We start from the raw sequence: 20549 nt of genomic DNA, 5'->3' as shown, positions 1-20549 counted from the left end.
CCGTCTTGTATGTATTAAGCACAAGTCGCTGTGACCTTGACCTCCAATGTCACCTTACTCTCCTGTTTACAGTCGGATCATCTGTCATCTGAACGCCGCAGCTTTCTGTTTACTGTACAAAAAAAATCAGCAACAAGACCTGAAAAATATACACCTTATCGCTAAATCAGTCTGCATCTCGTAAACTCAAACGTAAACACAGAAATCAGTGGCACAGTCTCCGTAAATATCAGCTACGTGAACCTAATCTGAGATTAATATTATCAGCGACAATGCCGAAAAATAAACTTTTGATAATCATAATCATTCCCATCACGCCTACAACCCGTTCGAGGTGACTGACAATAGCTTAAATCCTCATGAAAGGCACAGCTCGCAGGAGTTGGTTGTGCGCAACAACCAAGTGGGAGAAACAGTGAGGAGAAAGCTCAAATCATAAATGAAAAACATCCTGCAATCGAAAAGCTTTGCATGCCAATGTGCGTCAAAAGAAACCACAATGAGAGGCGAACACCGAACAGTTCGGTGCGTAAAACGCTGCCAGCGTCTCCGCGACTCCTCCAAGTGCTGCAAGTCAACAACAAACTCGGCTGTTTCACTGTTAGGTGTGTCTTTTTTTCTTTTCTTTTTTTTACATTTACCCCTCACACATACACACACAGGCACACACAGGACAGAGCATCACAGGCGCTTGAGAGGTACTGGTCTGTGCGGCTGCGCTCAGGTCGTGTCCTGTGCATGCAGTGATGGAGATGGGATATCCTCATTCCTGAACATTAACATCCAGTAGATCCCGGCATGCTACAGAAAAAGCTCTCTCCTTCAGCTGCCTCGCATCATGTGCGTTTAGCAGAGGAGAAAGGGCACACGTACGCACGCACAGGCGCGGACGTACATGTGAATGAAAACTCCCTGTGTGTGTGTGTGTGTGTGTGTGTGTGTGTGTGTGTGTGTGTGTGTGTGTGTGTGTGTGTGTGTGTGTGTGTGTGTGTGTGTGTGTGTGTGTGTGGCAGAGTAAAGAAAAAAGAGAAAGAGAGAGCTCCACATCTTTCTGCCAGGACCCGCGTGTGACCGCGCGTTCTACCGCTTCATCCTGCCCTGCTGTTGGCCTGGAACACGCGCGCGTAGCCACACACGGGACGCGCGCGCGCACACACACATACACACAGCGCGCGCACGTACGCACCACTCACTCGTCCCAGGCTCACCTTTCAGAAGAATCCCATAAATAGTGTAGAGGGTGAAAATCAAATTGCTCTTGAGATTCATCCTGTCTTCTTCTTCTTCCTCCTTTCCTGTTTCTTTTGCTCCTGTCTTCCGCGCGTATTTCTCCTCTCCGTCTCCCCACTGGACCTCTAACCGGACCGGAAGGCTTTGTCAGCTATCCAGGTGGACCTAGAAGTGTGTCTCTTTTTTTTTGTGCGTCTCTAGGAAATGGGGTTAACACCACCGACTTCACGACCCCGCGTTGGTTCTGAGATATCCTCGCTCCTCAAAAATCATACAAAAAATTTAAAAATAAAAAAAAAATAACTAAAACAATAGTCTGGATGTTTTCAGGAATGCGTCGCCGGTAAGGTGCAGACTCGGTTCACCGGACTCGCAGGGACAACAACAGCCGTAAACCTCAGGGACTAAGAGCAGTCGTCCTCCGGTAACAGGGTAAAACGCTGCCGTACTACTCTCTGCCCCGCTCTTGGTCTGCTGTGGCGCACAGTCCACAATGCAGGGAACACGAGTGGATTGTTTGAGTCCCGCCCACAAGGCTTTCTTTTTTCTTTTTTTTGACGGACATGAAAGGTGAACCAATCACGAAGACCCGAGGCTAAGCGAGGCTGGGGGGAAAGAGGAGGGAGGGGGAGCCAGCTCGTGAGACACACTGCAAAAAACATCAGTTTCAACAAGTTTTTTTTTTTTGGTGAGAGGCTCAATAGAAGAAAGGCCAGTGAGATGAGTAAATTCACCCTTTTTTGCAGGAAAAAGGTAAAAGCTTGTCTAATATCAGGATGCACATTTGTGGAAATGCAGAAGTGCAGAAAAGCTGTGCAAGTCATACAGCACCTTTAAATGAGACCTTTAATTCCTCTTTAATTCGGAATTAAACTTAATTCCGCTTTAAATCTCCTTGTAAACACTTCATTCCAAATTAAAAAGTTAATTCTGAATAAGCTAATTCCTGTGTATGTTCTATTCATGTATAAAACTAATTCCTGTGTACGTTCTATTCATGTATACAGTTAATTCCGCTTTAGTTAATTCCAGTCATTCTGCACATGGTTGGCTCCTCACATAGCTATGTACATGTTCTGCGACCTTACTTGCTCAACAGAAGTAGTATGCCATTGTCGAGTTGCTGTTTCAAAACGACAATAAACAGCAAAGCGAAAAGCATGCTTATTAGTTGTTCCTTCATGTTGATGGGGAAAAGAAATGCTGCGGCAAATGGAGTTTGTTTCCTTCTGGTAAACAGGGATACGTCATGTCCACTCCCTATCCAATCAGAATCCTTTCCAACACCCAAGCGTTGCTGTCCATGTAAACCTTAATTCGGAATTAATATTTTCGTGTAAACGCGAAGCACAAAACTTTAATTCCGAATGAGTTAATTCCAAATTAATAATTCTGAAGAATTCAAAAGCTTCATGTAACCGTGGCCATTGTAGCCGATATGGAGGCCCGCTGCCGGTTATCTGAAACAATCACTGTAAAACTTGGGAAAATAATTCCTCTGTTTGACTTGGATTCTTGCTTAGAGCGTGAAGTATGATGTGAAATACAAAACATCCAGGATGCTGCTTCATTGCAAATGCGCTTCTCTACGGGGTGCAGCCTGAGAGACGAGGTGATCATTTTTTGCAGTGTACCCAAAGAATGGGCTCAGAATTCAAAACAGAGAAAGAGCATGCAGACATGCTTCTGGGTGTGAGCTGTCCTTCCACATGAACCGGGTAACTCACAGTATATGTTTCACTGCTCACTCTGTCGATAGTGATGATCCAGGTTAGACGGCTGTGAAGTATTAGGGTTGACAACTGCCTGAGCTTTCAAGATTGTCTTGCACAGGACAATCAGAGGGGTGGAGAGGTGAGGTGGGGATGTGATGGGACACGGCGGTGTATAGGTATAGGGGACAGGGGGGTGAAAGTGGTCTGCAGCCTTTCTGAAAAAGCTGTTAAAACCGAAATGGAGACAGAAAGGGCAGGCCGGCGAGCTACAAGGGGGTTGGTGAGGCAGCTATGCATGTAGAGAAAGAACTGTACCCGTGGCTGAAATATGCAATGTTTGCCTCAATTATTTGGATTTCAGCGGATTCTCTGTATGATGAGAAACTGACGGGGAGCATGGGCTGAGGAACTGAATTTGGATATTTTACAGAGACGACGGGTCTTGTTACGACTTGCCAATAATGTTATCTGTGTCTAGAAGCACAGAAATTAATTAGGATGGTTAATCACAAAACATTCTTGCCATGTACAGTTTGAGCCAAATGCATTTTTGGGCACTGACATATGTTTTGTTCTTTGGGTTCTGTGCTTCAGTGTTTTCAACTTGAATTAGAATAATGGAAACTACACCGAAGTGTTAATTCTTGATTTATGTTGGTATGGAACCAACTGGGTGAGAGATACAGCCATTCTCCTTTTAGCACATCATGCCCAAGTTAAACGTTTTCAAAAGTAAATCAGCACATGCTTAAAGTTCTGTCAAGGCCGTTGATTGAGAGTTGAGAATGGCCATGTAGATTGAGGGGGAGTTGTCAGGTAATATGAGGAGCAAAAGGTGACAATGATACAATAATAAGGATAAGGTTAAAATCCATATGAACTGTGTTGAATCGCAGTCTGTCTGGACCATACATAGAAATTGTTTGCTCCTATTATTGAGAAATTAATAAAGTTAGATCTTAAAGAAGAGGCTACAGCGTGCTTTGTGATGCCATATGAATACAAGAAAAAAATATATGAAGAAGACAGCTTTCTTTGCACAATCTGACATGACGACACAAAACACTCTGACCGCATGTCCTCTTGGATATAAGGCCTTTGTGAAACTCTCAAAAGGAATCTAATAGAATTAAACTGGATTGAAATATGAAATTACTGCATTCATAAATGAATGTCAAGCATCATAAAACTAATCTCAGTCAAGACATAAGAAGCACTGCAATCAGTGGCTTTACGTAACACTGAAATTAATAAGGTGTTGTTTGCAAAATGCTGGTGTGATTGAAAAGCAAAATTAGTTATGGAATAAATGTTTTATGTAATAATTTGGCAATCACATACTGTATCGCACTATGTCTAATCTTTCATGACACATTTCGATGGTAAAGGCACAGGGTGTCTCTATTAGTTTGCATCTTTAGCTTGATTATAAGATGACTTCTAAATGCACCCTATGCATTATTTATAAAATTAGCTCTGCTTGCCTACCTATACTAATGACAACTCCACATCATTTCAATCACACAGCTAAAGCTGCTTAGCAGGGAATGTCCACCGCTAAACAACACAAGGAAACATACTGCAAGTACTGTTTGCTGTGTTATTGTTTGCACTGTTTTTTTTAAAGCTTCATTTCAGGATCATTCTGTGACAAATCTGAGCAAATTTAAAAACAACAACATGATATGGTAAGATTTAGACTTGCTAATATGAATGAATCTCAGCTAGTATTTGTTGTCATTCATTTCCCTCATCTGCAAGCGGATACTTTCAGAAATACAGCTCATTTCTTGCCTTCTCACATATACACTCTGCTGCACACATTCATGATATGTTGTCCCTTGTTTACCGTAAAAGATTTTAATCAGTTTGTGGAAGGCCTTCTATAAATAAACTTGACTTGGCCTGCTGATCTCATTTTGGGTCAATCCACTTTAAGGTTGGGACGGGGGGTGGGCGTGTGCTGCACACCTTGTAATGGCTCATTTCACACTCTCAGAATTGGTGTGTGCCATCACTGGAGGCAAAGCAAGGAACCAGGGGGTCTTCTCTAAAAAGCGTTTAGATCCGGGAGGCCAGTCAGTGAACTGATAGAAACAGCACATTCAAGTTTCCGCCTCACCTGGGATTGTCTCAGTGCTCCAGATGGCAGATAGACCAGTCGCTCTCTCTCCCTCCCTCCCTCCCTCTCTGTCACACACACATGTACACACACACGCCCATTAATGCACATCCTCCTCTCAGAGTTTCAAGCAACCACCACCTGCTCCTGGCTGAAACCATTGTTCATTGGTCCACCTAATGTAGGCTGACACATGTTGCCAAGCTGAGGGCCGAGCACTTTGGCTTGGATGGAACGAGGTGGGGTACAACATAAATCACCTCACCTTTTATATAGAAAATTTCTTTTATCCCTGCATCCGTGTGTGTTCAGCTGAATGACCTACTTTGTCAAATGCAAACAAAGTCATCCGCAATAACAAACATGAAAGACAAATAAAGTTAAAACGGGTAGAGCTAGCTTTGCACAAATGCATTTTCGAAACTTTGTATGATATATTTGTGTCAAAACAGGGAAAACACAAGCACATAAAACAGCCACTTTAAAAAAAATGCTGTGCTCAAATGTAAATATATGTTTATTGACTGATTAATCAAGAAATCACTTTTCCATTTTGGTCACAAAAGCCAGTTCTTCACCGCAGTAAACACAATGCAGTATTGAGAGGCAGCTAATCATGGGTAGTTTCAAGTATAACATATTAACATCTCCTTCACACCTCCTGGACTAATGACATCTGCAAATAACATACAGTTATTAGAAGGTTGTGATTTGACATCTGGAAGCGTGTGGGTGTTATTGCCAGGATTTGCGGGGCTTTGGAGCACTCTCTTTTCTGCAGTACTCCCCTGCCATTCATTTTTCATTTTCCTGCTGCTTGCTTTTCACTTTCCAGTTCAAGCAAAAAAAAAAAAAAAAAAGTATCACCTGGTCAATGAGTTACCACAGATCTGGAATACATTGTAAGCAAGAAAGGCCTAATTCCTGATCACAGCTATTTAAGGGACTGCTGGAACTAATCGTGTTCTGTGCGATAACATTGCATTTAGCTCATCCGTTTCTGTGCATCTCAGTCTGTGACACCAAACAACACACATACTGTGTAGTTACTATACATTCCAACACTGGAAAATGAGATCGATTCGGGCAGAGTAGGAAAGTTCTGCTGCTGCACAGACAGCAAACCGAGAGGAAGGAAATTGTATGTAGATAATTCAACGCACCAGTAACTGAAAAGGTTTTACAGCCCAGTTGCTAGTTTCCAGAATGGATGAATAACTTCACTATGAAGCCGGCTTCTCTTGCAGACACCTGAGTGTTTTTCTCCCACTGTGTCGGCAGTATAAATGACCTTTCCTTCAGATTTTGGCAACCATGAAGTGCCACAAAGACCAGAGCTATTGCAGGCTGCCACACCACAAGGGGAGACTGTCTGCCAAATACACCCAGATCCAAAGCTCAGCAGCAGTGTTGAGATTAGAGTGGCACACCAATTGTTTCAGTACCACTCACTCGGAAAGTGTTCCTAGACCAAACTCTGCATACAAAGATGGTAGGGGCTGCCCTCTTGATAATGAGAATGGCAGTAGTCCATATCCATTCAAAGATATAAAAGACTGTGTAGATGTGCCTGTCTGGATAATATTCAATCTTGTACTTGGATCCTGAAAAGAATGTATGTCTCTACTTGTCGAGTATATACTTTGTCATTCATTGTTTGATTTGTTGTTGAAAGCACGCAGACAGGAAATAAATAAAGCGTTGTTTGTGTTGCTTGGTTACTAAGGTCGAGTTCATATCTGAGTATATTCAGGAGCAGAACATTTACTGCTGGTGGCTCTAAAGATGTGAGCTATCTACCTGCAAGCTTTTGAAGTCAGTTCTAGTGGTTTAGATATATGAATTCTTTAACAAAGAGGTTCTTTTCTGTATGATCTCAGTTTGTGCTTAATTTCTCACAGTTAAGAAAAAAACATCTGATGTGGTGATTGTGGCGTCAAATAATTGTAAGTAAGCAGATACATGGCCATGTACACATAATGCTCAACTAAATACTGTCCTACATACACTTCTGTACCCTTGTGCACCATTGTACTATTGCTTTGTTATTCTACTGTCACCCACACAACTCCAGTGTAACACCAGTCAGCCACAACATTAAAAACTACTAACAGATGAAGCACATAACCCTGATCGTGTTGTTACAATAGAATGTTCTGCTTGGTTACCTTGGGTCTTGGCATTCACGTGGATGTTACTTTGACACACACCAAACACCCTAACATTGTTGTAGATCAAGCACACCCCTTGTGGCGCTCGAAGCCCCCAAATACCAATTCAATTAAGGATTTGCAGAGCAATCCGAATCCATGGAGACCTAATTCTCTCTATCTGTTGCCTGTCTACCTCAGTGATAGACACCACAATCCAAGCCTAAGAGGACCTACACGATATTAGGCTGGTGTTTGGTGTAATAGTTTCCAGTGAAACCAAGAGAGAACGACCAACATATCATAGATGATTCTTTGTTATAAACAGCTGTAAGCCACTCAACAGCAATTCACTTCTTTCCTGTTCTTTGAATCAACCATTTAATTTAACATCAATTCTTTCACACATTACTTCTCTGTCACTCATATACATTATTATGTATTTCATTTTAGCATTGTTTAACATGCTGGCTACTATTTTCTCTGAGATGCACTCATTTTTCTAGTATGTATTTTCAATCTCACCCACACACACGCAGCTATTCTCTCTTAAAAACAATGACCTTATTTCTCACATTCATCCCTGTTCATTCTCGCATTCGAAGACACTCCTAATGTAAAATAGGATATTGTCTGCATTATAAAGGATGCCCAACTGAGACAACTCTGACTGGAAAATATCTGAAGTACTCCACACATCCAGTAAATTAAAAATAGGACGATTCACATTTCAAATGATGTTCTGTGTCGCTCATTTTCTTGTAGGATCAGAATGACGACCACGTTTCTTGGAAATGGTGCTGTAGCATAACCTGTGTGAGAGGCAGAAAGGCCGTGTGTGTGTGTTTGTGTATCAATTTGATTCATAAATTTGAACTTCTAAAGGTCAGAATCTTCTTCCTGTATGTTTTGTTGCCTGTGAAATGTCACATTATGTCTTGCTGGTAGTTGAACATCGCTTGTATGCCACAGTTATTTCAGAGAAAACAACAATACCTGCACCAGCTACCCTTCCCGTCTTTTTTCCAAATATGCAAATAAGATTGCAGAGAAATGTTAGCCAACTTGTTACAAGTGATAAATTTAAATATAACACTGGTCTGCTATATAATAATATAAGCTGTTTTCAGTTCCAGTTAAAGACTAGAATGCTTTGCCGTGCTATTCTAACTGTTTATTGCTGAACACCAGAAATTGGTGAGACCTTTTGCAACATCTTTGTTCTTTTTCTGCGCTTAAACAACTGAGTTCTATTTGTTTACACAGACGGAGCATTGAAGGGCAAAGTCTGACCATTAGAGAACACTTGTCTAGCCTATATTCCTGTTTTTGTTCCTACCCATGTCTGCCTTTCTATGTGTTATTTTTCTGCCTTCCTCTGAGTCTGTCTATGTACTTGTACACAATACATCATCTGATTCAGTCAGATCCAGCACTGGTCTGGAGGGAGGTAGCCAGAGCTGAATACACCAACTGTCTCCTGGCAGCGAGGGATAAATTATTAGCCAGTCCATTTAAGTTACAGTTCCGTGTTTGATTGCCATATTCAGCTAAGCAGTGCCAGTGATGCCAACTCAGTGGGAGTAAAGCTAAGATCAAGTGCTAAAAAGAGGCTCCTAATGCTTCAATTTTCCAACCACACTCTGTGATGGTGGCAGAAAAAAATGATTAAAGCATCTGAAAGAGAAAATTCTGAATGTAACATGATGGATAGTTACAGTATTTATATGAAATAAATGGACAGAAATAGCTTCTTGGAGCAATATATATATATATATATATATATATATATATATATATATATATGAAGTTATATAAACATATACTTTAAATATCTTGCATAATAAGTGCTTGCATAAAATTCCAGCACAAAATGGATTATTAACACATGTAAACATGCATTTGTAATATAAAAAAGGGTGAGCATAAGAATGTGAAGTCATTTCTATGATAGCTATAGTTATTAAAGCAAACACTGATCCCAGGGACTTGCGTTTTACACACACATACACAAACTCCCTCTCTGCCATCACACACACACACATACGTAGTGATATGCTCCATCATTTGTCATTTATTTGTAATATGAGTGTGACTGTCCACAGCTGAGGTATCTAGTTGGGCCAGAGACCTCTCACTCATGCAGAACCACACAAATGCCACGTGCACGCAAACATGCACACAAGTGCTCTACACACATGAACATACACTGAGCCCAAGTGTAGACCAAAACCCAACAGACCAGAACTTGCACAGATTTTGGGATGATTCACTTGAGAGGTGGGTCTTCAGTGTGCACACACACACACACACACAAACACACACATATACACACATATACACACACACAAACGTACACCTCCCCACTCTCTCTCTCACTCAGCAGCTCTAGCCTCTAGGTAAGGGAAGGCTCACGAAATTGAGTTCACGGTGGTCGCTTAGCAATGTTGAGCAGAGGGTGTGCTATCAAGCCAAATTGTTCCGGTTCCTCTTGGCTCCCCTCAATTCCGTTTGGGTGTTCAGGGGTGGAACGACGGCACAGTGATCTGGCGGCACTGACATTTAGAAAGGAGGAAGGGGAAAATAAAAGGCTGAAAGTGAGAATTTATCAGCTTCCCACATAAAAGAAGCTGTAATGTGGACAAAAAGATCTTTCTTTTTACTTTAAAGTAAGTGAAACAGTTTGAGTATTATTTGACATGTATACTTGACCATAACCTTTGTCTAGACAATCTTCATAAATGTGAACTTTATTTGAAAGACACTTGTCAGAGCAAAGTCACAAAATGCTCGTTTAAACAACTGAAAAGCTGAGAAACAGTGAAAAGTTCAAAAAAGACCAAAAGCTGCATGCTATGATTTGTCTTCACACTGAAACTGTGGAACCTGGAACCAAACCGTGGCCACATATGGATGCACACTTGCATACAAATGCTCACACATTTTCAAAGCCCAGGGGTGTATGCGGCTAATTAGCAGATACCATTATCCAAACTTCACTCTCAGCACTTTCCTTGTTTTAATTCATTTGATCTTACGGCTACAGAGGTAAGTGTAGGAAAATGGGTAATTTGGCAACTCATCTATTCCTACTTCATCTCTAGCAAAGGACAAAAATTACAGGCAAAGTTTGATTTTTCAGCTTATGGAGGCAAAGATGGGTGTACAATCTGCTAAATTCTTGGCTAAATGTACTATCTTGTCTAAATTAGCTTCTACTCCTGAATGTCACCTTCACTCTCTCTGCCAAAAGGAAGTTCTATGTAAAGAGAGATCCAATTTGTAGCTTACGCAGTCGTGTGTATGTCTTTTCATTACTGCCAGAGGTTGTGAGGGCACTTGGCTACTGCTGCTCCAGATGTTTTGCTTGAATACCTGTTTCACTGCACCCACTGATAGAGGGTTTAATACCGGTTTCACATTTAGGAAATATTGGTCATCTTACTTGCCTGGATTGTCTGTTCACATCTCAGAATGTCATCGATAGGAAACTACACTATATTAATAACTGTTTGAGCAGTCTTATCAAAGAGACTATTCTGGTTTTCCCTTTGCTTTGTGAAAATGGATAAGGAATCCTGCACTGATCAGAGACAACATTAAAGACACTGACAGCCACTCTCTTCACAATGCACTGTTTTGCTGGGAAACAGTGGGTCCTGGCACTCATGTAGATCTTACTTTGACACATACCACCCACTTAAACATGCTGCAGACAAAGCACACTTGGCAACACCACTTCCCTACTGAACCTCCTCCAGGAAGACAATGCACCCAACCAAATCACAAAAACTGCTCAGAAACAGCCTGAGGAACATGACAAAGAGCATCCCCAGATCCCGATCTGATAAAGCATTCATGAGATGTGCAGAGAACAATCCAGATCCATGGAGGCTCCACACCACAACCCACAAAACCCAAAAGATTCATTGCCAACGTCCCATTGCCAAACACTGCAGGACACCCCTAGAGGTCCCTTTTCCACAGCCCAACAGGTCAGAACTGTTTTGGCAGTTTGAAGGCAAGCTACACAATGTTAGGTAGTTGGCTTTATTCTTCTGGCTAATTTGCGTCTTCAAAAATCCTTCCTTCGAAAGTGACTTTTTCTCCCTTTACAAACTGTTTCTGCAGCCTTAGAACAGTCTGTGTTCGCATGGCAACATCCACACTTATTGGGATGAATTTGAAATTATATGCTTATGTCTTCGTATCAGCTCTCCATCCTTACAAAGCTAGCCTTATTGGCCATACTAAATTGAGTTTTTTTTAAAGTACTACTCCTATAGCAGCAGTGATAAGAAGCTTATTTTCTGTTGTCCTCACTTATCCTGAGTTAATTATCATCATTTATTGATAAAGACTGTGAGTGATGCACTTCAGCTTGTTATAAATGATGATCGTGCATGCAATTTCCTGAGGGATGCACAAACCTTTCCATACACCTGTAGGTGGCAACTGAATAGTAATTAGCAATGGCTGAGAGTTGATTCAGTAGAATCATCTGTTTCAGTGGAAAGCTCTGTGATTCAGTACAGGCGTGAACGCCCACTGAAGATGTTTTCACTTTAGAAATAATTGGATATTTCTGTCATCCATCAGTCAGCAAACTCTTGTTTCGATGTCACAGTGATGAAGAGGCCTGATTTTAATATGAAGTCACCTCATCTTAACCTGCTGACAAGCATTCTCACCTCTCAGTTTTATGAAACGACTATATGACAGCTTCATATGACAAGAGCTGGTTTTCTACCTTTGAATCTCTCTGTCACATAATGAAAATGAGAGTCTTAAAGAAGAGAATTTGCTCAAATGTGACAAGAGACTAGATGAATTTCATTACAAACAATGAATGCCACCGGTTCAACGAATGTCTTCTGCTGTGGTTTATGAAGAAAGTAAGCATTTGCCAGCTAGTAGGAAAACAAAGTGACACATTTTGGCATACAGTTTGATGTGATGTTCATAAAATGTGAGAAAAAGATTTTGGTGGAGCTCGGGTAAAGTCACTGGAAACTAACTGTCTATTTGTGGATGACCAACACTGGAAAGTGAAGACAGAAACTGGACATAAATTAACACAAGAAAAGCACTCAGAGAGTGCAGTACTCCACCAAGGCTGCTCAGTTGTTGTGTGATTTCCAGCGGATAGGTCCCAATAAATCTGCATCAGTGGATTTTTAGTAGGATTGCAAGGATTGGACAGGATAGGATTGTCATAGTCACAGTATTGCCGTGATGTTAACTCGCAATGATACAGAAATCTTGAACAAATCTGTGGATTCAGACTATAAGCTGCATCAATGCCAAAATCCAATCAGGTGGTCCTTGTGTCATAACTCTGCTGCGTTCCTTGGCGGAGCAATAAACACTGGGGAAAAATAAGCACTGCTTCCAAAAATTACTTGCCTTTAAAGCCAAAATGCACCCTCTATTACACTTCAAGGTGAACATATTTTCTTCTCCATAAAATTTTTTTTGTGTTGTGTATCAAAAACACTTTTCTAGTCAACAAATCTTTGCTTCGATCATTTTGTAAAAGGGTGTGTTTAAACCCAAAGTATCATATTTGCTGCCTCAAACTCACCAAACAGTGGGTGAAAATGAGACTTATGTATCAAAATAATTACCACTCAAGGGACAACTCCACGAGTCTCCCGGGTGAACATCAGACTTGTTCTTTCAAGACTGGCTAATTATATCTGGCCTTTTATATAATTTTATTCTCCCATAGACTTACTCCAGAATGTCCTATCAAACATGATCATTTGTTGCAGCAGCGTTATGGTTCATTCATCTTTGGATAAATCCAGATTTGGACAATTAAAGGCTGCCACACAGCACTCCTAACTCTGTGTTATGTTCACCCATCAACCAGTACTGCCATCAGTACCAATTTATCTTGGTTTGCAAATCACAGTTGTTTTTTTTTGTTTTTATTCATCCTCGTTTATGCTTGCTAACTCATCAAAACTGCTCAGTTGCTATTGATTGGGATTTTAAACTGAACCAATCTTAGTTCATCTGCGTCAGCTACAGCCAGCTGGTCCAAACCAAACTGGCCTCCTACACAGATTGCTGAAGGAGCCAGCTCCATCCAAAACTGATCTACTGACCTCCTCAGACCAGTAAGCACTAAAACAGACAGCATGAGCTGTCACTTAAAGATGCTAGTGCGTGTCTGTGTGGGCGTTATCACCCCATTAGAGTGAATACATCGCTGATCTATGCCCTGCTGTGCTCCAGAACTCATCTTCTTCAACAAAAGCAGCATTAATAATACTGTTTGATAACAGTGAAGTGATTGAACAGTGAAGTGCTTCGCAAAATTCCGCCTTCAGCACTTCAGGATAAAAAATCTTACTTTCTACAAGGCTGCATTTGCATGTCTCAATGTGACAAGTGAAGTCATTAATAAACACATTAGATATTTTGTCACTGCTTGTTTAGTGATCACAAACTTCCATTATTATGTCTATTGTAAAATGTAATGATTCATGTATGTTGCAGTCAATTAATAGCACAGTTAATTGCTCAATTAATTACATTCATAGTATAATCCTGTGTAATTACAATCCCTTTGGAAGCATTTTTTTTCTTGTCAGGATGTTCTGTCTTTTTCTAAGATCTTAACAATCCCTTAAACATTAAAGGTTTAGTTCTATTCACTGTTACTCATTTTAAAATCTTTACTCAACATGACTTACATGATCATGCGAGAAGAACGATCATCGTCTTTACTTGCTTATTTGTATTTTATTTTATTAAATATTTCATTTAGCTTGTGATTTCTTTTACAAATGGAGATAAACAGTCTTCAAGGGCATTTCAAGGAAAAGCCATTCTGACTTTGAAACCATTACCAACAACACTGAAAAATAAATGCAACTGCTTGAAACTAGAACTTTTGTCAGTTCCAGCAGATGGAGAAATGGACTGACAAAAACCTAAAGGCTATCTAAGATAAGTACGCTGGCCTTGCTAACCATGCATATTGATACCAAGGTGAGCAAGATGAATTCAGCAGTGTAATTTCAGTGCTTAAGGTGATCACAAGTTAGTTCTGCAAAACGCCTGACTCAAGATTGTAGTAAAAAGGAACAGAAAATGTTGATAAAACACAACCAAAGAAGTTAAGGATTTCTTCAACTCAATTAGTCGAACACTTCTATGACTCCATTTACACAATATATGGCGTAAAGTCAAGGTAGTTTTTTGTCAGATTAAGGTTCATCTATCCATCCATCCATTATCTATATACTGCTTAATCCTCATTAGGGTTGTGGAGGGGCTGGAGTCTGTCCCAGCTGACTTAGGACGAAGAAATGGGACACCCTATACAGGTTACTAGTCTATCACCGGGCTACATATACAGACAAACAATCACAGTCGCATTCACACCTAAGGGCAATTTACCAATTCATCCGAGCATGTTTTTGGACTGTGGGAGGAATCCAGAGTACCCTGAGTAAACCTACGCATGCACAGGGAGAACATGCAAACTCCATGCAGAAAGAGGGAGCCTGGGAGGCTGGAATGCGAACGGGGGATCTTCTAGCTGCGGGGCAAAAGTGCTAACCAACAATCCACTGTGCAGCCTCAGATTAAGGTTGACTGTTCTTAATCAGTGGCCTGATTTATTATTATTGTATCACTGCTCTCTGGTGATCATGAAAATAACTGGGCAGGAAACGGCACCTCTGTTGCTTTTGTATTGTTCTTAACGTCTGAGATGTAGCTCTTTGCAGAAGTGTATCAAACCCTTAAATGATCCATAGTTGTGCTTCTGTATACATATACACCAGAGAGTGACATTAACGGGTTAACAAACTTTGTACACAACCGTGAATTCTGAACTCTTGACCAACCCTTAGGTGGAAAACATAGAGTTTATATTTCCAGAACATCTAATCAGAATTAGTCAGGTCATCTCAGAGTATGCATGTGCGTGGTGAGTGTCAAAAGCCATGGTCAGTTGAACTCTGGTTCTACATTTAAACAAGCAGCATGGCCTCGATTTTAATCCAGTGGAGCTGAAAAATATTAATGTGTGGTAATGTACATTTAGCTTTAAAAATACAGCAGCAGCAATGAAAGAGTTGGAGCAGAGAAGAGTCAGTAAGTTAACAATGATGTATTTATTCAACATATAGCCAACTCATTTATCATTTAGTAGGAATCTATTCCTGTAGTGGGAAGTGCTGGATCTGACAGTATTTGGCTGAACAGTATAGATCAAATCCCAGGCCCTGAAATATTTAACGCAGTTAAATATTTCAATATTCAACTGTAACCTGCCAAGGACAAACCAGCAAATGAAAATGAAAACATAGGATAGAGAAGGCATACGTTCATTTATAGACTTATGATTGCAATTGTACCGTCTGAATTCAGAAATAATGACTTCAGGAATCTGCATTTGGCAAAGTGTTGAAAATAAGTGTGGATTTTTCATTTCATTTTGCATTAAAGTTTGGTTTTGTTTATGTTGGGTTATTTTTTTGGGTTAAACATGTATAAAATCTTGCTAAGCAGCATTCATTGGCTGTATTCCATAAAAGGTACTTGTAGTAAATTTAAATGCTGTAACTGAAATGATTGAAATAAGTTAAGACTATTCAGAAATCTAACTTTCAAACACCATTCACATTTTAAGGTCTTTTCAGCTGCACTATGTCCTCCTCGCACTGTAATATTCTCCAGTATGATGTGGTAATTATGATGGAAATTAATGAAATTACTCACAACAATCAATCACAACATGAGGAATGATTATTTAAGGATTAGTGTCCTATGAATAAACACTGATTTTTCTTTACAGTAACATATTCTAAGTGCTTCATTGCAAGGGAACTGATGGACAACTCGACAGTTGTTTCAGTGTTCACAGAGGTACAGCGATTAAATATAAACGTCATGTAAAGTAAGCTGAACAATCCCTGGTGCAGTTTATACGTAGAGATGTCAGGCGGCTTCCTCTCCATAATTTGGAAATGCCTCCCACATCTGCTACAAATGACACTGAATCAAAACCGTATAAGACAATGTCTGCAACAGCACCGACCAACAGCTTTGATTTTACAAGATCCTTCAATGCTCATCATTATAAAAAATATTTTTACAAGGCCTCCTAGCTCAGCGACTGCTAGTGGAAAGTCTTCTTTTTAATCAGAGCAGTGTCACAAAATGACAGGCATGAGTCTTATGGGGCAGAACAGACTCAAATGAAACAAGAAAGCTCATAAATAGATGCATTTCAGTTAAAGGAATGTGGTAGTACGGAGCCAAAGCTCATGCCTACAAACTTGAATTGATCAGAGAATTAAGTCTGCTGGACAAAGAGAGAAATTAGAGATAATAGGGTAGAGTGTAAATAAAGATTTGGGACCATTGTGGTTGGTTGGGCATGTGGATAGCTCAGCTGCAAGTAAAGGCCTGCAAAGTCCTGAAATAATAATAATAAAAAAAAATCATAGACAGGCTAACTCAGGGGAGCTACCTTGCTTGGGCTTGTCTGCTGAGACCCAATACACTGTCAGCACCTTTTTTAGTCACTGTACCATCAGCTCACTAATATTGAATTGGGAGTTTGAGCCACAGCAGTTGGGGAAAAGGAAGAGAACACTAATACAGGACAGTCAGGTCAGTTGCACACTCTCTAACAACTTGCTCATCTACAATCTCAGCCTCCACGCCACTCTGTATCACTATGGACACGGTGCTTCATAGGTTTACACTGAGCCTGGTGACCGTCTTTCATTATGTTTTCTACCACTGCTTGTCTATAGATGCTTTCAATGATAGACAAAGGTTTGCATGATCGCTTAGGCAACCAGATAGGGAGCAGGAAACAGTCATTATGTGGGGTGACACAGGCTTCCCATAATAATCTCTCTAACTGGTACAGTAAAATGTCAGTTCGGACCAGCTGGGATCACCTTCTTTGCACCCGACACCCGTCACCTGACTTGTGGTTTATTCCCTGTCGCACTGCTGTTGGTAGATGTTCCCCATTGCTGACTGGGAGCATTGGCTAGTCTTACTCATGGAGATGCTCTGAAGTAATCTACAAAATTTGTTTTATCTGTGAGTCATCATAATGATTTGGTTGCTTGTTGCAAATTATTTGCTTCTCAGTAGCCCCCTATGAGTTAGTAAGATGTTGGACAGACAAGGTGAGTGTTAAAGTTGCCTATGAGCTGCAACTGATTCATCAGATTACATTGTGAAAATTATCTTTGTGGGGACAGACATCTTATACATGATTGTTGGATGAGAGTATTTTTCCATTGTATAAAGTCCAAGAAAACTAAATCCCCTCTTACATCCCATCTACCTGATATATATATATATATATATATATATATATGGCATGCCGTTTAGGAAGTCGATATATATATATAATGAACGTTGATATATATTGAGTGAAAGTTGATATAAATTGAATGAAAGTCGATATATATATATATATATAATGAAAGTTGATATATATTGAATGAAAGTCGAGATATATATATATATAATGTTCAGATTTTCATTCCATATATTCCAATTTTCATTCCATATATTCGTACTTTCATTCAATATATTCAGATTTTCATTCAATATATTCGTACTTTCATTCAATATATTCCGACTTTCATTATATATATATATATATATATATATATATATATAATGAAAGTTGATATATATATAATGAAAGTCGACATATATATATATATATATATATATATATATATATCAAGTTTCATTATATATATATCAAGTTTCATTATATATATATCAAGTTTCATTATATATATATCGACTTTCATTATATATATATATCAATTTTCATTATATATATATCGACTTTCATTATATATATATCAAGTTTCATTATATATATATCAAGTTTCGTTATATATATATCGACTTTCATTATATATATATCAAGTTTCATTATATATATATCAAGTTTCATTATATATATAATTTCCTAAACGGCATGTATGGCATGCCGTTTAGGAAATTATATATATAATGAAAGTCGATATATATATAATGAAACTTGATATATATATAATGAAACTTGATATATATATAATGAAAGTCGATATATATATAATGAAACTTGATATATATATAATGAAACTTGATATATATATAATGAAAGTCGATATATATATAATGAAACTTGATATATATATAATGAAAGTTGATATATATATATATATATCAACTTTCATTATATATATATCGACTTTCATTATATATATATATCAACTTTCATTATATATATATCTCGACTTTCATTATATATATATATATATCGACTTTCATTATATATATATATCGACTTTCACTATATATATATCAACTTTCATTATATATATATCAAGTTTCATTATATATATATATCAACTTTCATTATATATATATCAAGTTTCATTATATATATATCGACTTTCATTATATATATATATCAACTTTCATTATATATATATCAAATCTTTTTTTCCTACCGAGCCCCGGAAGGGACATGTCCGTATGGCGAAGCGACAACGAAGGACACTCACCCGGACGAGAATTTTATTGAGTTTTATTTTAAAATCGGCCTGAAACACACAGACATTCAAGCAGTGCGATGCGCTAAGAGTCTGCCATGCAGACCAGCGATCCTGATAATGGTAAGTTTTATTTCTCCAACATCCTGCTGTTATCCTACTATGAATACGCTAGCTACAACAGTCCCACATCAGTATTATGAACGTTCCGCCAGCTAACGCGGTCCGGACACCGGATCAGTGATTAGAGGTTGGCGTTCAACTATTGTTTGCCAGCCAGTTAGCCGCTGGTAAGCTAACAAGCTATGAAACAACTCCTTATAAAACCGGAGGAAAGCAGCAGCAATATTTCAGTCCAAGACCTGTATTCAGAACCTCCCACGCTGTTACACAATGACCCATTAATCATATTACTGAACTATATGGTTATCATTGAAATTTCCCTTGAAGAACCAGTGAACTCTTTGCGAACACATTTTAATTTATGTGTTGATTATGTTTCGTATCAGTAATACAAGTCTAAAAAACTGATTGAAATGATCAAGTTAACACAATGAAGTAAAGAGTACTGGTAATCTGCAGCTATTTTCATAATTTCAAGGTGAAATTCTGATGTGTGATTTTCTAGCTTTGCAGATGTGGAAATCCAATGCACTGATTTCTTATACACAGATGCTTTTGGTGTTTTTTGTTGTAAAATAAAACAAGGCATTTATCACTGTTGGAAATTATTACAGGTATTATTTGTAACACTTTCTAACATTGTATGGACAAAGCAATAAATCAGTTAATGGATAAAATCATTTGTATTACAGATGCTATCAACAGCATGTCTTGTTCATTTTATTTAGTTGTCGGCCTTGGATGATGAGGTCCAGTTACCAGGAGCACTAGTCTGCAGCTTACTGGTTCCGTCCTGCAGCTCCTCCACGCTGTCCTCCTCTCTACAGACCAAATCAAGTAAGATCTGTTTAGACTATGCAGACATCAACATGATCAGTATGTTATCTTTTGACCCATCCTAAAATCACAAAATAGAACATTTACTTTAAGTTAACTGTGTTTATGAAAATAGAAAATAATTACTGACAACTAGTACTTTTTGGTGCTTTTATGCAGGAAAAGGGAACCAGGAAGCTGCTGTGGATCCTCTGCAGTATCTGGAGAGGTCAGAGGAACGGTTCTTGGAACAGATCGGAAGACACCAAGACGTGACCTCTGCCATGCTCCAGAACATCCAGAAGATGAATGAAAACCTTGGTTGCACTGATGGGACGCATGGTGTCGGTGCTGGAGCAACTGTCCCAGAATTAAACTGCATTGTTGACTATTGGCTTTTCTAGAAAATAAATCTTTTTTAGTACTTCACCTGTTTTGTATTTTACTCATGCACTTTGGATGAATGAACAGAAATTTGTGATGAGAGATGCAAATTTTGTCTATAATCTACAGAGACTTTATTCAGTGTTCAGTGCACACTTTTGTTACACACATTTTGACAGATAAGCAGTTGTGCTTTTCAAGCAGATTTTAGTCAGAAACATCAGTAGCATACGTTGTTGTTTTTTTTACTGTTACACCAATCTAGGTAGATAAACTGCACTACTGCAGCAGACATATTATTGAAATGTGCTTCTATTATGTGTCTACATACACTGCTCACAAATAGTTATTCAACTTTTGGGTGAAATTGATGGAAAATATAAAAAGTGCATGCTGTAGTGATATATCATAAAAGTAGGGTATTTAACTAGAAACATGCAATAGTGATTTCCTCATCTCAAAA

At 39.0% G+C, this 20549-nt stretch overlaps 1 protein-coding gene and 1 long non-coding RNA gene across 3 annotated transcripts in view; one reads left to right on the top strand and one right to left on the bottom strand.

Annotated features, from left to right (window-relative positions):
* Positions 1-1826, bottom strand: part of cadm2a (cell adhesion molecule 2a) — a 218956-nt gene extending 217130 nt beyond the window's left edge. The window contains exon 1 of one of the 2 annotated variants that reach the window (XM_051937235.1): positions 1209-1826. In XM_051937235.1, the coding sequence (XP_051793195.1) occupies positions 1209-1269 (61 nt within the window). In that variant the 5' untranslated portion in view covers positions 1270-1826. The remainder of the gene's footprint in view (positions 1-1208) is intronic. The other variant, XM_051937234.1, reaches the window with a different exon arrangement.
* Positions 1827-18534: 16708 nt separating this feature from the next.
* Positions 18535-20126, top strand: LOC127530713 (uncharacterized). Its single transcript, XR_007937392.1, has 3 exons — positions 18535-18886; positions 19615-19723; positions 19883-20126. It is a non-coding gene; the product is annotated as an uncharacterized LOC127530713 (long non-coding RNA).
* The last annotated feature ends 423 nt before the right edge of the window (positions 20127-20549 follow it).

This window comes from Acanthochromis polyacanthus, chromosome 17, assembly GCF_021347895.1.
Source record: "Acanthochromis polyacanthus isolate Apoly-LR-REF ecotype Palm Island chromosome 17, KAUST_Apoly_ChrSc, whole genome shotgun sequence".
NCBI classification, from domain to species: Eukaryota; Metazoa; Chordata; class Actinopteri; family Pomacentridae; genus Acanthochromis; species Acanthochromis polyacanthus.
The sequence above is the reverse complement of the archived record's forward strand: the minus strand, read 5'-3'. Positions and strand labels throughout refer to the sequence as shown.